The sequence below is a fragment of the Nanorana parkeri genome, unplaced genomic scaffold, assembly GCF_000935625.1.
Source record: "Nanorana parkeri isolate BGI_ZX_2015 unplaced genomic scaffold, ASM93562v1 scaffold883, whole genome shotgun sequence".
Taxonomy (NCBI): Eukaryota; Metazoa; Chordata; class Amphibia; order Anura; family Dicroglossidae; genus Nanorana; species Nanorana parkeri.
In genome coordinates, this window is record NW_017307151.1 from 597,796 (window position 1) to 611,719 (window position 13,924).

The following is a 13,924-nucleotide window of genomic DNA, read 5'->3' on the forward strand; positions in this document are numbered from 1 at the left end:
AAAAAATGACTAAACTTCAGCTTTAATGTATATGTAATTCTAAAATCTAATTTTCCGGTATTGAGGTTACTTTTTCCATCCAGTATGGAGCCCATGCTATAGTAGAGGAAGACCTGAGTGAAGAAATGTTACCCTAAATTTGGATTACAAATGTGTGTTTGATTATTGGATGTATTCTGTTGATTTGCTTTTTCTGCTGTCTGGAATTTTTGTTAGCATTTATTATTTACATTTGATCAACAGGTACTGTTTGGAACTTAAAAGAAAGGATCCCTCCCCGCAGCCAGGCCGACTCTATAAATGCTATATTGAGGATACTGTCAGAAGTGCTGTCTCTGGATGCTGGGAAATTCATTGTTAAGATGAAAGAAGTTGAATCGCTGCATTTGAAAGCAGCAGAGTCAGAGGTTGAAGCACAAGAAGCTGCAGCAAACCTTGAAGAAATCTCCTTGAATGAAGATGGTGTGAATAAAGGCACCGGTCGTGCAGATTTTTCTGACTTGAATCCAGTAGGTTAAACAAAATATATATATCAATTTTTTTTTTTTTGGTTTTGTTTTTTTTGTGTTTTTTTGCTTTCAGTCGCCATGATAAAATCATGACCTATTTAGGCAGGCCTTAGAAATGCATGTCTCAATCGAGTCAAAACCTTGTAGGCCTGGTTCACACCGGAGCCTTTTTGCAGCACGTTCCTACACGCTGTAAAATGCTCAACATGTGAAAACCACTTATTGCCTATGGGCATGGTTCCCACCTGGGCGTTTTACAGCGCTTAGGGATGCGCTGCAAAACGCCCTATGCCCAAAGAAGTACAGGAGCTTATTTGGGGCGTTTTGTCGCGCGTTGCCATTGGTATTCCCGAGTGAGGATCGGGGTTAACCAAGCGGTAACCCCGAGCCACACTCGTGAATACCGCGTACATGTCTTACCTTGTCCGCGATCCCCGCTGTGTCTTCGGCGGCTGTCGACTTCCGGGTTTAAAAGTGAAACAAAATTTTTAAATAAAGGGAAAAAAATATATATATATATCATACCGCCAGTGAAACGCGAGTTTCACTGAACTAAAAAAACGAGCATAAAATAACACAAAGGTGTGAACCCAGCCTTAAAGTGACATTAAACCCTCAGATTTTTTTAACATAAAACAACACTGTAATGTGTGCCTTACTGCATCCATGGTTGTTTCCCTTCTCTTTGCTGCTCTTCCTTTTAAATCCGTATCTCTTCTCGGGCTGGGCAGAACTTCTGTTTTGCAGCAGACTGCCTTGTCTCTGAAATGGATACATGGTGTCTGTGTGTAGGTTCACAACCTGAGCCAGCACTACAGGAAGAGGCACTCAGCTGCAAAGGGAAGTTCTCCCCTAGCATGAGAAGAGATAAGGATTTAAAAGGAAGAGCAGCAAAGAGAAGGGAAACTACCATGGATTACAGTAAGGTACACATTACAGTATTGGTTTATGTTAAAAAATCTGAGGGTTTAATGTCACTTTAAGGGCCGTAACAGCATTTCTTCCAGCACTTTATTCCCATCTTTCCTAATTGGTGACCTGTATTAATAAAATATAGGTGTGACAGCCATTTGCTATCCAGTCGTCATTGCGACTGCAGCTAAACTGTAAATGTTTATAATTAGAGAAAAATGGGGATTATGTTAAATGTGAATGAACCTTTTTATTCCTGGCAAATGTAAGAGTTAATTTAAAAAGTTAAAATCTTTACCACAACAGAAGTCTGTCCCTGTTCATTTTAGTAATTGTCATCTTTAGGTACTTTCCTGTAATTGCACGCACATGATATACATATACAGTATGAGAGCTGTTTACCTGCCATAGGCTTATTATTTCTGTCCATCCAGTCTTTAGATTTACGCAGCTCTCTCGCATGGTGCAGCCCTGTCTGGAAGGGCAGGAATCTAGATTTTTCTCGATTGCAGTTATCCAACTCTTAAAGGTCTTGGTCTTGGCTAGTGGGAGCGAAACTTGAAGAAGAACTCTGGGGAAAAATGATTTAACAGTTGCAAGGGTTAAGTGCTTGTTTTCGTCTAGGGTGTAAAATAAAAAAAGCTATACTCCCCTGAACCTGAGAGCCGCCTGGCTCCTAGACTGATTTCCACAGCTTGTCTCCTCCTCCGCTGCAGCTATTATATGTTTCTTGGCATCCTCACGGCCAATACACTGTATTGGGCCTGATGACTTAAGGATCCTCAGACCGCTGGCCCACAGTGCTGTGTGGACCGGTTTAACAGGCAGCTGGCTCAGAGTTTCAGGTGTGTGTGTGTGTATATGTATGTATGTATGTATGTATGTGTGTGTGTATTTTACAACCTAGATAAAAATGAGCACTTAACCCTCGCAGCGAGGGGGTCTCCCCACTGCAAGGGTTAAGAATAATTTTTTCCCTGAGTTCTTTAAATAAAAGGTTGTGGTAAAAACAGGTGCCGATGCCTTTAACCTTGATCATTGGACTGTGAAAATACACTCCTCTCACTGCACTGTCACCATCACATGAATGTTGTAACTATGAATGTATTTTTCTTTTAGGTGTCCAATAATGAGCTCAAGCAAGCTTCTTGTTTGTTGGTGGCTCAGAAATCTGCGCTGGAAATGATTGTTAACATGTGCTGCAGTAATGGTTTGTACTTTTTTATAAACAATATATTTGCATTTTTTAAATGGTTTACAGTATATAGCACCTGCATGAGCTGCAAAATTAAATGAGAACAAATTAAAAAGTTTTGTCTCTCTCAGTGCTAATGGGTAGCAGTCAATAATCCTCCTGTAGTCTCAATACACTCTCGGGGGGGCTGCTCGTCCAAGGGATCAGGGACTCCCGTCATAGACCTACAAGACAAAAAAAACCAAAGGGCCGCCTCAATGTGTAAAAACTTTTATTAAGTTAAAACAAAAAAGGTATGCTTGTTATAGCCACGTAAACGATATAGAGGGAAGCCATCCCTCCCGACTAGATACCATAGCAGTCTCCGATCACATCACACAATCCACCGGCCGCTGTGAGCCTGGTTAACGCGTTTCAGCGGCACGCACCCTTCATTAGAACCATAGCTTGCTTCAGAGTGCTGGGTTTAAGACTGAAAATTAGCCAATCAGAGGTTGTTTCCTCAGTGACTTGTAATTAAGTGATTGGTCAGCTAAATGCTCTTATGCTAGCTGAAGGAATATCGGAGAGGAATATCATTGTTACATTATTTACTAATTAATTATTACTACCAATTGACGAATAAGTAATTCATTTTAGATGAGTGTTCTAAATTAAATTATTTAATACATTTTAATAAACCAATAAAATTACTTATTTATTCATAAATTCGTAGTAATACTGTAACAATTCATACATCTAGTTAAGAATTATTTGTGTGTTGGTGCAACTATAATTTTAAGCATTACAGAGTAAAATGGGAATGAGAAAATGAAATGTTGCCGAGTAATATGAAGTGTCAGAATGCTAATGATCAGCTGGAGCCACATATTCGTCTCATGTTATACTCTTCACCAATCATTAGATGATATGCTATATGGCTCCTAAGGAGCTTGATTAACGAACCGTGTTACTCAAGCTGATATTCCTTCAGCTAGCATAAGAGCATTTAGCTGACCAATCACTTAATTACAAGTCACTGAGGAAACAACCTCTGATTGGCTAATTTTCAGTCTTAAACCCAGCACTCTGAAGCAAGCTATGGTTCTAATGAAGGGTGCGTGCCGCTGAAACGCGTTAACCAGGCTCACAGCGGCCGGTGGATTGTGTGATTTGATCGGAGACTGCTGTGGTATCTAGTCGGGAGGGATGGCTTCCCTCTATATTGTTTACGTGGCTATAACAAGCATACCTTTTTAGTTTTAACTTGATAAAAGTTTTTACACATGGAGGCGGTCCTTTGTTTTTTTTGTCTTGTAGGTCTATGACGGGAGTCCCTGATCCCTTGGACGAGCAGCCCCCCGAGAGTTTAAAGAGCGAGGGAATTGAGACTACAGTAGGATTATTAACTGCTACCCATTAGCGCTGAGAGAGACAAAACTTTTTAATTTGTACAGCATTGCTGCTCATGCTGGTGCTATATGGCTCCTAAGGAGCTTGGTTAACGATCCGTGTAATCGTGATTTAATGACGATCCACCCGCTCCCTTAAATTCCTTGAACTAGTATGATAAGGACATGTAGCTGACCAATTACTTGAAGTCACTGAGGAAACATCCTCTGGCTAATGTTCAGTCTTAAACCCAGCACTCTGTGAAGCAAGCTCTGGTTCTGATGAAGGGTGTGTGCCCCTGAAATGCGTTAACCAGCCTCACAGCGGCCGGTGGATTGTGTGATGTGATAGGAGGCTGCTGTGGTATCTATCGGGACAAATCGCTTTCCTCTATATTGTTTATGTGGCTATAACAAGCATTGACAATTCAACCATTTTGAGTACCTATACCTTTTTTGCTTTAACTTAAATAAACGTTTTTATACATGGAGGTGCAACTTTTTGTTTTTGTTTTTCGTCTTAGCTATACAAATTAAGGCATAGATGCTATGGTTTTACTAAAAAAAAACCATTAAAAAAAATCAGATAATCGGGAGAAAAACATCCCAAAATGTAGGATTGATGCCTAAAATGAGTTTATATTTAGAACAGAACAGCTTTTGCAGAGTTTGACTTCAGTTTAAAGAATGTCGGGTTTTTTGTTTTTGATGGAGAAGCTCTTCTGGTCTTCCGTGGTTTATTGCTCAATTTTTGTCAGTAAATGTGACCGGGGCTTGCTATGTTGTTGGTGTGACTTTATTAATGGCGTTCATAGTGTGATCCTGTTGGGGTGGGGGTATAGCTGCTTTTTGTATTTATTATTTTTTTATAATTCTTACTGCTCATTATTGCAATAAATTGGTTAAATATGTGTTTTTTTTGTCCTCAGATCCATCTGATGATGAATGGGAAGAGCTCTCTAGCAGTGATGAGAGTGACTTGGGCTTGGAGAAATCTGTGGCCGATGGAGGCCAGCTTCTTACTCCACTGTGCTTGTCTGCTGAAGTGCACTCGGCTCTCCTTGGTCACTTCATACCGAAAAAGGTACAGGGCAAATCTATCTCCCCTCACCGCTCGGCCTTAGTTCTGTGACAGCGGCTCCGTCCTCCACTTTTGAAATGCTTTCACAAACCCAGATAATACCCTGTAAAAGTAGTGGTTACATCATCACTGTTCTTCACATAGTCTGTGCAGAGAGTGGAGCTGTGGGGGGACCCACCAGGCCAACCCAAGACAGGCTGCCTGTAAAAAAAACTACATGAGGGGGCAGATACAAGACCAGTCACCCTGCACAAGTGGAGAGAGCAGCATTACATGGCGTTCTTACACAGAGTTAAAATTTCATGCTGTGTTTTTGCACGGATCTGGACAAAATTCCCCATGTATACTAAGAGTAAAGTAAAAATATACATGCCTTTTTGTATTTGCACAATATTTCTTTTTCCTGGAGTTCATCTTTAACATAAAATGGGTGTTTTCTATCGGGCTATTCAGCGTGGCAGGGCCGCGTGAATTACACAAGTAACTTGTTCATCTTATCAGTTGAAATAGCCTTTTAGAAAGCATTAAGAAGAGTAATTTTTACTGCCCAATCCAAATTGTTGACGAGGGAGAACTTGCTATCTTGAAACTTGCCTAGGAGCAGGTTTAAACCTTCCCTCTTCTATGGAGCACACGGTGAGGGGGTCTAATTCAGGGGTCGGCAAACTCCAGTCCTCCGGCTGTTGAATAACTCCAAATCCCATGAGGCATTGCAAGATTCTCACAGCCACAGGCATGACTCCCAGAGGCAGAAGGATCATGGGATTTGTAGTTTCCCCACAGCTGGAGGACTGAGATTTGCCCACCCAGGTCTAATCCATTGCTCTGTTGTGGAGCACACTGAGCTGTCTAATACAGTTATCTTCTATGGAGCACACAAAGGTTCAAAGTACCCATCATGCTTTATTGTCACAGTCTTACTACTTGAGCTGTTCTTCGGGGAGATACCTGCCCATCTATTGGCAGCTCTACACCAACCAAAACTGACCCAGTCCTAATGTGATGTTAGTCCATTCTCAGTTTACCTTTTTCTCAGCTGTATATCCCCACTGTTAATGCATTAGCATCTGTCTGCTAACAAACCTTCCTAGAGCTTTGCACTAACCTCTTTCTCCCTGCAAAATTTGACAAGTCCATAGGATATGGATGTTTTGAAGTATCCCTAGAACTGAAACCAGCACAAATAGAAATTGAGGTTTGCTAGAATGGCAGCAATTATATTATAGTCCTAGAAAGGACGGGGAAGTTACAAAGCTGAACTTTCATTGTATATCCTGTTTTTTTGTCATACATTAAATTGTCTTTTATTTGTTTATTTTTTTCTTTTAGGTTTTTGAAAAGACTTGGTTTCCTGATGGTAACGCACTACAGATCTGTTCACAGAATGCAACATGGAAGCCATTAATTACAAAGTATTTTCTTCTTTGTCATTTTTTCATTCTGCTTGTTTTTGCCAGTTCTGTGTTGGTTTCATGTAAGAGTGGTTCCAGCTGGTGTTCACACCACTATTTTCTGCTGTGTTGCAGGATGTATACTGTACAGTGCCGGGCTCTGACTAGTTTGCATAACATGTTGTCAGCGTTGGACATAGAGAGTCTTGGAGGAGCTTCTGCATTACAGGAACTTTCTAAGCACCTCTCACAATTGGTCTTCACACAAACTGGTAGGTATTTTGAATTGCAAATCACCTTCTTTTTTTTTATTCCCCTCAGATATTGAGTTTCTAAAGGTGCCCATACACCTTACAACCATTGCACGACTTTCATCCTGCGATGGTTGTAAGGTAATTAAAATCTCATACGATCTGCCCATCTAGGACAGGCAGATCGTACTTGCGATCATCACCTGCCGATTATCGTACGATCGCGGGATCACCCTTAACACAAATGTGTGATTTAAGAAACCACCAATCCAAATGGATAATACTATTGTTTTATGTGATGAAGTCACACAAGCACAAAGGAAATAACAGACTTCACAATTGAAAAGGAACACATGCCTCTCCATTTCACAAATTCAGTGTGCTGTATATCGGTGCTTTTTAACCCCTTAGCGACCAGTGACGTACATGGTAGACACCGTTTACATCTGTAGATCCGGCTGTCGGCTTCAAAATAGAAGTAATTCTGGCGGGTCAGCTGACACAAGATCGCTTCTATGGGCCGGTTAAGTCCCCGCCCCCGCAGTGTTTTCCGGGCTTCGCTGCCCCTCCTGCGGGACCGGCATCTCGGGTGTCGGTGGGAAGCTGTGGCGAATGCGTATTGCGCCACATTTCCGGGCCCTGAGCTGTCAATACTCTGCTCCTGAAGCCGAGCAATACGTTTATTGAAGTGTGATCTGCACTTCAATAGCTTATTTAGGGTGGAAAGGTGACACTGGGGTTCTTTTGGACCCCTAGTATCACCTCAAAGAGTACCTGTCACTGCCAATATGCTATCACATGGGGGGCTTTTAACCCCCCCTATGTGATAGCAATTGAAGTAAAGTTAAAAAAAAAGTTTTAAACAAATATTAAATAAAATAAATGTACAAGTAATTAAAAGCATTTTTTAAAGGCCCCCACGAGCACAAGCGTATTCACGTAAACACGCGTCAGGTGCCCCTACGTACAAAATCGTTGCTCCCGTTACACATGTTGGGTATCGCCACACACGACACAGTGAGAGCAATAATTCTAGGGCTAATATTTATGCGTATCTCTAAATTGATGACCTGTAGGGGCTCTTAAAGCATCGTCTATGGACTTTTTGGGGTACTGAAAAACACAATTTTCAACACTGGCAAACAAAATAGCCATCAACCTGCCAGGTATAACCCCTCCCACTCCGAGCAAAATTTTGGCTAGCTTTCCAGGAGGATAGGAGTCTATTCTCTATAGAGAAAAGTGGGGATGCACCGATACCGGTGCAGCTGGCTTCCTAGCCACTCAGGAAGACGGGAGGCAGGTCATGACCCACCGCCTGACTTCTTGATTGGCCAGGAAGCCGGCTCCATGCTCCCTCACTGTACCTGGGTAAGTTATTGGAGCATTTGGGCGAGTACTCGCCAAAATGCTCTGTATCAGTACCCGTATTTGTGCATCCCTACACTTGTTTTCTAAGTTTTTCCAGGTGAGTGTTGAGGCTTCATACCAGCTTCAGACGTAAGGTTGTTCAAGCAGCTATTAAAACTGCAGGCTGGCCCCAGGTTCTTTCTTTTTTTGTTATGTTGGCCTGTTGGGTTTTGTTTGCTGTGTTGCCCACCCCTCAGTTGGACTTCTTTTGGACATCCTCTATATATCAAAATAACTACAGACCCTGTGTCCCTTAATGAACAATACAGAAAACAGGATTTTTGTTGTAAAATCCATTTCATGAAGTTCATTACGGGACAAAGGCCTTACCCCTCTGTCTTTGTGATCTAATCCTAGTACTGTTTTACTACAAAACTGAAGCTTACTGAGAGTAGGCGGGGGTTTACCTGGCTGGCTTTTTTTATTTCCAGTGTTTAAATTCTGCTGTAGGCTGCAGTATAACCCGTATCAGAATAACTGTCCCTTAATGAACTTGGGAAAATTAACTTTACTGTAAGTGCCAAAATCCCTGTTTTCCATTTGTTCTCCAGTCACTTCATCATAAAAAAAACCCAATAATATTATCAATTTGGGGTGGTGGCTCCCTAACTACATAATTCATGCATGGGGGACAATTTTATAAACATACTGGTCTGAATGGCAGTTGGAATACCTGTGCTAATAGTTGGTAGTCATTCTAAATTTTGCTTAGTAGCAGTCTGTTCTGACTCCTATACCCCCAGCTAGTCGAGCAACATATTTATTTCTAGTATTTATATAGTACTGACCGTTTACGCAGAGCTTTACATACTGTACATTTACATCAGTCCCTGCCTTCAAGGAGCTTACCATCTAAGGTCCCTATTTCACATACATACATGGCCAGTTTAGACAGGAGCCAATTATTCTTTAGCACGTCTTTAGAGTGTAGGAGGAAACTGGAGTACACAGAGTAAACCCGCGCAAGCACTGAGAGAACATGCAAGCTCCTTGCAGATAGTGTCCTGACTGGGATTTGATCCCTCAGCTATTATATGTTGTGAACTTGTTTAACCCCTTCATGACTGAGGCCCTTTTTTCAATTTTTGCACCCATGTTATATTCCACATTTTAGGCCTGAAAATGACGTAAAACCCCCCAACATTATATATTTTCTGAATGCCAAGACCCTATAGAATAAAATGGTGGTAGTTGAAAATTTTTATGTTGCGCAATATTAGCGCAACTCCTTATTAAACCCCAAAATTTAGTGACACATTTAATTAAATGCCCCAAAACACAACAAATTACCCATTTTTTTAATGAAATATAAAAGATGAGGTTACAACGAGTAAAACGATACCCAACATGCCCAGTTTACAGATTGCGTGAGTATTTTTTTTATATCCTAGCTCTTTAAGAGGTGCTATTCATAGAAACAGTTTTTGTCTTTAATGTGTATCTTCACTTCCAATAGGAACAGTAAACAGTCCAGAGAAAAAAAACAAGATAAATATTTCAAGGTCATATCACCGTGTACACCTGCTCCACCACTCTTGAGTCTCAAGCACTGCAAAGTCTTGTTAGTGTTGTATAATATCATTAAATAAGCAAGCATAGACTGTTGGAAAAAGATGACGCATCTACTTTATCTAGATGTGGCTAAAAGTGTCACTAAGCTCAATAGACAAAACAAATACTGAATCTATATATATATTTTTAAACTTTTCTAAAATAAGCATCTGCCATCACGCCCCGTTATCTGTATTCTAAATCTCCTGTGCTGTAACTTCCTCTTTGAGGGTGGCTACATTCGTTCTACATGGTCGTGCTATATGTGGGAATGTACCCACCCTCTTCTAGCCTCTCCTGAAATGGACTACAATATTATCCGCCAATGCAGCCAGTACAGCATATAATAGCCCTGGAAGCTTCACCTTCATGCAGTCATTGCCCACACAGCTCCTCCCGCACATGTGCAGTTTAATAGGCAGGGATATTGGTTACTGGGAATTGATGTTTTCTGAGAGCAGTGCACGTGACTGCGGTAGACGTACACTCATCACCAGAGACTGTAAATGAAGGGGGGAAAAACCTGTGTTGGCAGCATGTGGAGAGAATGATACTTTGCTATAAAAACCAGTATGTAAACTTTGATTGCACATTCCATTGTAGTGACGTGTGTCATTATGAAAAACTCATAAAATATGGATGAAGAAAAACAGAGGACAAAACAGAGGGTTTGATGCAACTGGCCAAAAGCATATGAACTGTCACTGGCTAAAATTGTATACCAAAAATATGATTTAAAAAAAATATATATTTCATTTATTGTTTTTTGTAAATGTCTCCTTATCTATCATCTTTACTTAGTTGTGTAAGAAGTATGCTGAAGGTAAAATGTGTTGCTGAGCACAGCAAAGGATCCATGTATTGTTTACACTCTTATAAACCCATTTATAATGCCATTATTGGGCCTGAGCTTGGCTTTTGAACCCATGATACGGTTACGTTTTATTTGTTTTCTCACACTTAAGTTTTTTTGTTCATCAGATATTCCAAAACGGGATGAATTTTTAGAAGCTGCAAGCAGTGCATTGCGAGCACTACTAGAAACAATGGCCTCTAAAGGAATACCACAGGTATGAAGTAGAACGGTATTATAAAAAAAAAAAATTTATATAAAATATATTCTTAAATTTATGCTTGTTTTTAGAACTCTGCACACTTACACTTTTTTTTTTTTAACAAGATTAATCCTTGTGAGTTAATATTTGTTTATTTCACTGGCTCTTTGCTTTTCTCTCTTTGACATTTTTCTGCCTTCTGCTTTTCTGTTAGTGTATGACCCCAGAACAAGTCATGAGCTTTGGTGAAGGTTGTGTCTCCAGCAATAACAGCAGTACAAGGGTGAATGCAGTCAGTATTATGGGGATCACAGGCAGCGTACTGGCTAAGAGTGGAAACACATCAGAAAAACTGAAGGTACAATCTCCTTATATTTCCCATGAAACTTTATTCATCCTGTTCTGCATTAACAAGCCCTGGACTACTCCAAGAGTTAAGTTCCTGATAAAATACTAAAAAAAAAAAGTTATTTTACTCATACCTGTAGGTCTGTATCCAGTGCAAAATGCTGTTTCTTCTTAAGGGAATCATATTAGTTTGTGTGCGTTTTTAAGTATGTAATTTTTAAGCTTCTTTGGTTTCGTTTTATAAAAAAAAAAAAAAAAGATTAGGCATTCCAGAAGTGACAACATAGCAGAAGTAGGTTCCATTGAAGCATTGCTTTGTCAAACGTCTGACTGAACCCTAGTATAAAGGATGAGTCCTTGCTAATGCATAATTCATTTGTGTATGCAAATTGCAGCTTGAGCTATTGAGATCTGTAAACAAGCTATTTCATCACAGAAGTGTTAAAAGCATAAAGCTCCACCTGCTGGCTCAAAAGAAAAATGCATTTATTAATATACATAATTTCATATTTGCTAAATGAGGTAAAAAAGGAAAAAAAAAATTAAAACCCAATATACCTCTTTAAGTTGCAATCGTCAAGAACTGTTACTATGTAGTTTTGTGTGTTTTTTTTTTTATTATTATTTTTACACATTGAAAATCTCTGTAGAGAAGAAACTGGAGCTGGTACTCCCAATATTTAGGTATATCCAGTGTCAGTTTATCAACTGTTCTATAGGTAATTACCATTTAGGCCCTATACACCCTACCCATGCATTGTAAAGCCCAACACGCATATATAGATGAACCTAATAAACTTGACAATGGCAAACCGAAAAAGTTGTAAGCCAGCCTCTGTATAACCTTTCCTCTACCTAGCATGTCTCAGTTTTTTGCTGGATCCTAGGAGTTTGGGCATCTTTTCTTTACCCAAGATAGAAAACAAAATTCAGCTTTTTTTACTATCCTTTTTTATAACTTCCATCAAGATTTTTTTTTTTGCTACACTGCTTATGTTTTAGCTGGTTAGTTAGCTGTGGAGCGCTTTCCGGGTCTTGATCCATGCCGCAGCCTCAGGTGTGATCCTGTCTCTGAAACTCGCTTTGTCAGTAAGGCCAGTTGGGCTGAAGCATCAGGAGCTACCTCATTGCTGCACTGTTATGTGCCATTTTGGGTTTCCTGTCACTGACAATTTACTGCAGTAAGGGTTAAGGTTGAGAGATTGTTTATTTATGTAATTCATTGTGCAGAGTGTTGCGAGCATGCACTCTATGCTCTTTCCTTCTATTCAGCTTGGAGGAGCCACATGGATCTCCACTGCCTGCCTACAGTGACCTGGTTACCTCCAGCTTCCTGAAACCCTCATCAGCACCTGCTGCTGAGTATTAAGGCCTTGCCTCACTTTATGCCTAGTTGTATTACTGCCTTGTGGATGCAACATGGCACTTAGAGGACAATCCTGCTGCCATGGATGCCCTCAGCACACGCCACGTAGTGGTTCTGAAGGAATTTATCTAGTATCCACAGATACATAGACCTCTTTGTCAGAGTCTCCTGCAACTCTGTTGGGCAAGGGCATGGCCTCCCCCATTTCCACAAAAACCTCTGTCTTTGATCTCTGGACCCCAAAATTCAGCTGATCTATGGTCTGATTTATGGTCTGAGCCCGGGAGGATCAGCCTCTTGTTCAAGGCCTAGGGTCTTTTGGAGCCCCTGCAGCTGCTAAGACCTTTTCACCGCACTTGACTGCTTCCTCTAGGAGGACTAGAAACTTCCTCAAGGGTCCTGGGGCCCCTTCAGACAGTGTGTCAGAACTTTTTCTTTTTGAGAGGGAGGTCATAAATTGGTGGTCTTTTCCTACCGTAGATACACCAGTTATCCACAATAAGAGGCACACCACCAAATGAGGTAGAGATTGTATTACTTTTGGGATTTTACTGACAAACAGCTAAACTCCCTCCTCAAATCCAATTGACTGGAGTAGCTCTGTGTCCTAATGTTCCATAGCGGCTAATGGGCAGGATAACTAAATGTGCCTGATTTGGTACCTGTTTTGCTAGGGCTTTGAGTGGGCCCACAGTACAAAATAGGAAGCCTACTACCATATGCCAGGTATTGCTTTTGAGTACATTTGGTCACAGAAGTGAAGGATGGCATGCAATATATGGCATGCAATTCACAAAAAAACAGAATTCAGAAATATGTCGATTAAATATGAGAGCAGCCATTCATATTATTCACCAGCACTGTCTCTTTAATTGAGTTGCTTTGTATTACAGTGTAAATGTAGAATTATCAGAGACAATTGAGTTGTGTATCTGCACATAGTCATGGCCACACACACAATCGATTGCCAGCAATCATAATAGCTGCTATAGGTTGTACAGAAATGATGGCCCCAAGCTCAGCCCTCCTTTTGTGCATCTATAGAAAGCATCTTTGAGGAAGCTAGAGTACTTGGCAAGACTGGGATTTTTCTTTTAACAGCATTTGCTGCTGGTAAACATGCATTATGGGGCACAGGGAGCTTTTTTTCTAAATAAGTAAAAGTTGAAAACCCCTTTTTGGTCTCCTCCTTCAGTTGATAGGAATCTTCCTTCTTGGAGTTGCCAGTAATGATTCTTCTCTGGTGGTTTCTGGAGGAGCACTGGATGCCATTTTTGATGTATTTGCTGATGGTGATGAAGCGGAGAAGGCTGCTGTGGAGATAAAGTTACTTCAAGCCCTAAAGAAAATTCAGCCAGCTTTCAAATCAAAGGTACACACTTTTTATCTATGAATAAGTTAGTTATGCGGTACTAGTTATACATGGTAGTTCATTGGATGGTAGTACTCAGGATTTTGTAGTTTTTTTTTTTTTTTTTTTTTTTT

At 40.5% G+C, this 13,924-nt stretch overlaps 1 protein-coding gene across 1 annotated transcript in view; it reads left to right on the forward strand.

Moving 5' to 3' along the window:
• The window catches only part of HEATR3 (HEAT repeat containing 3), a 25,997-nt gene that overhangs the window by 9,901 nt on the left and 2,172 nt on the right, over positions 1-13,924 (forward strand). The window contains exons 7-14 of the mRNA XM_018565742.1: positions 244-509; positions 2,541-2,631; positions 4,916-5,070; positions 6,397-6,479; positions 6,594-6,730; positions 10,652-10,740; positions 10,940-11,083; positions 13,635-13,811. Coding sequence (XP_018421244.1) covers positions 244-509; positions 2,541-2,631; positions 4,916-5,070; positions 6,397-6,479; positions 6,594-6,730; positions 10,652-10,740; positions 10,940-11,083; positions 13,635-13,811 — 1,142 coding nt within the window. The remainder of the gene's footprint in view (positions 1-243; positions 510-2,540; positions 2,632-4,915; positions 5,071-6,396; positions 6,480-6,593; positions 6,731-10,651; positions 10,741-10,939; positions 11,084-13,634; positions 13,812-13,924) is intronic.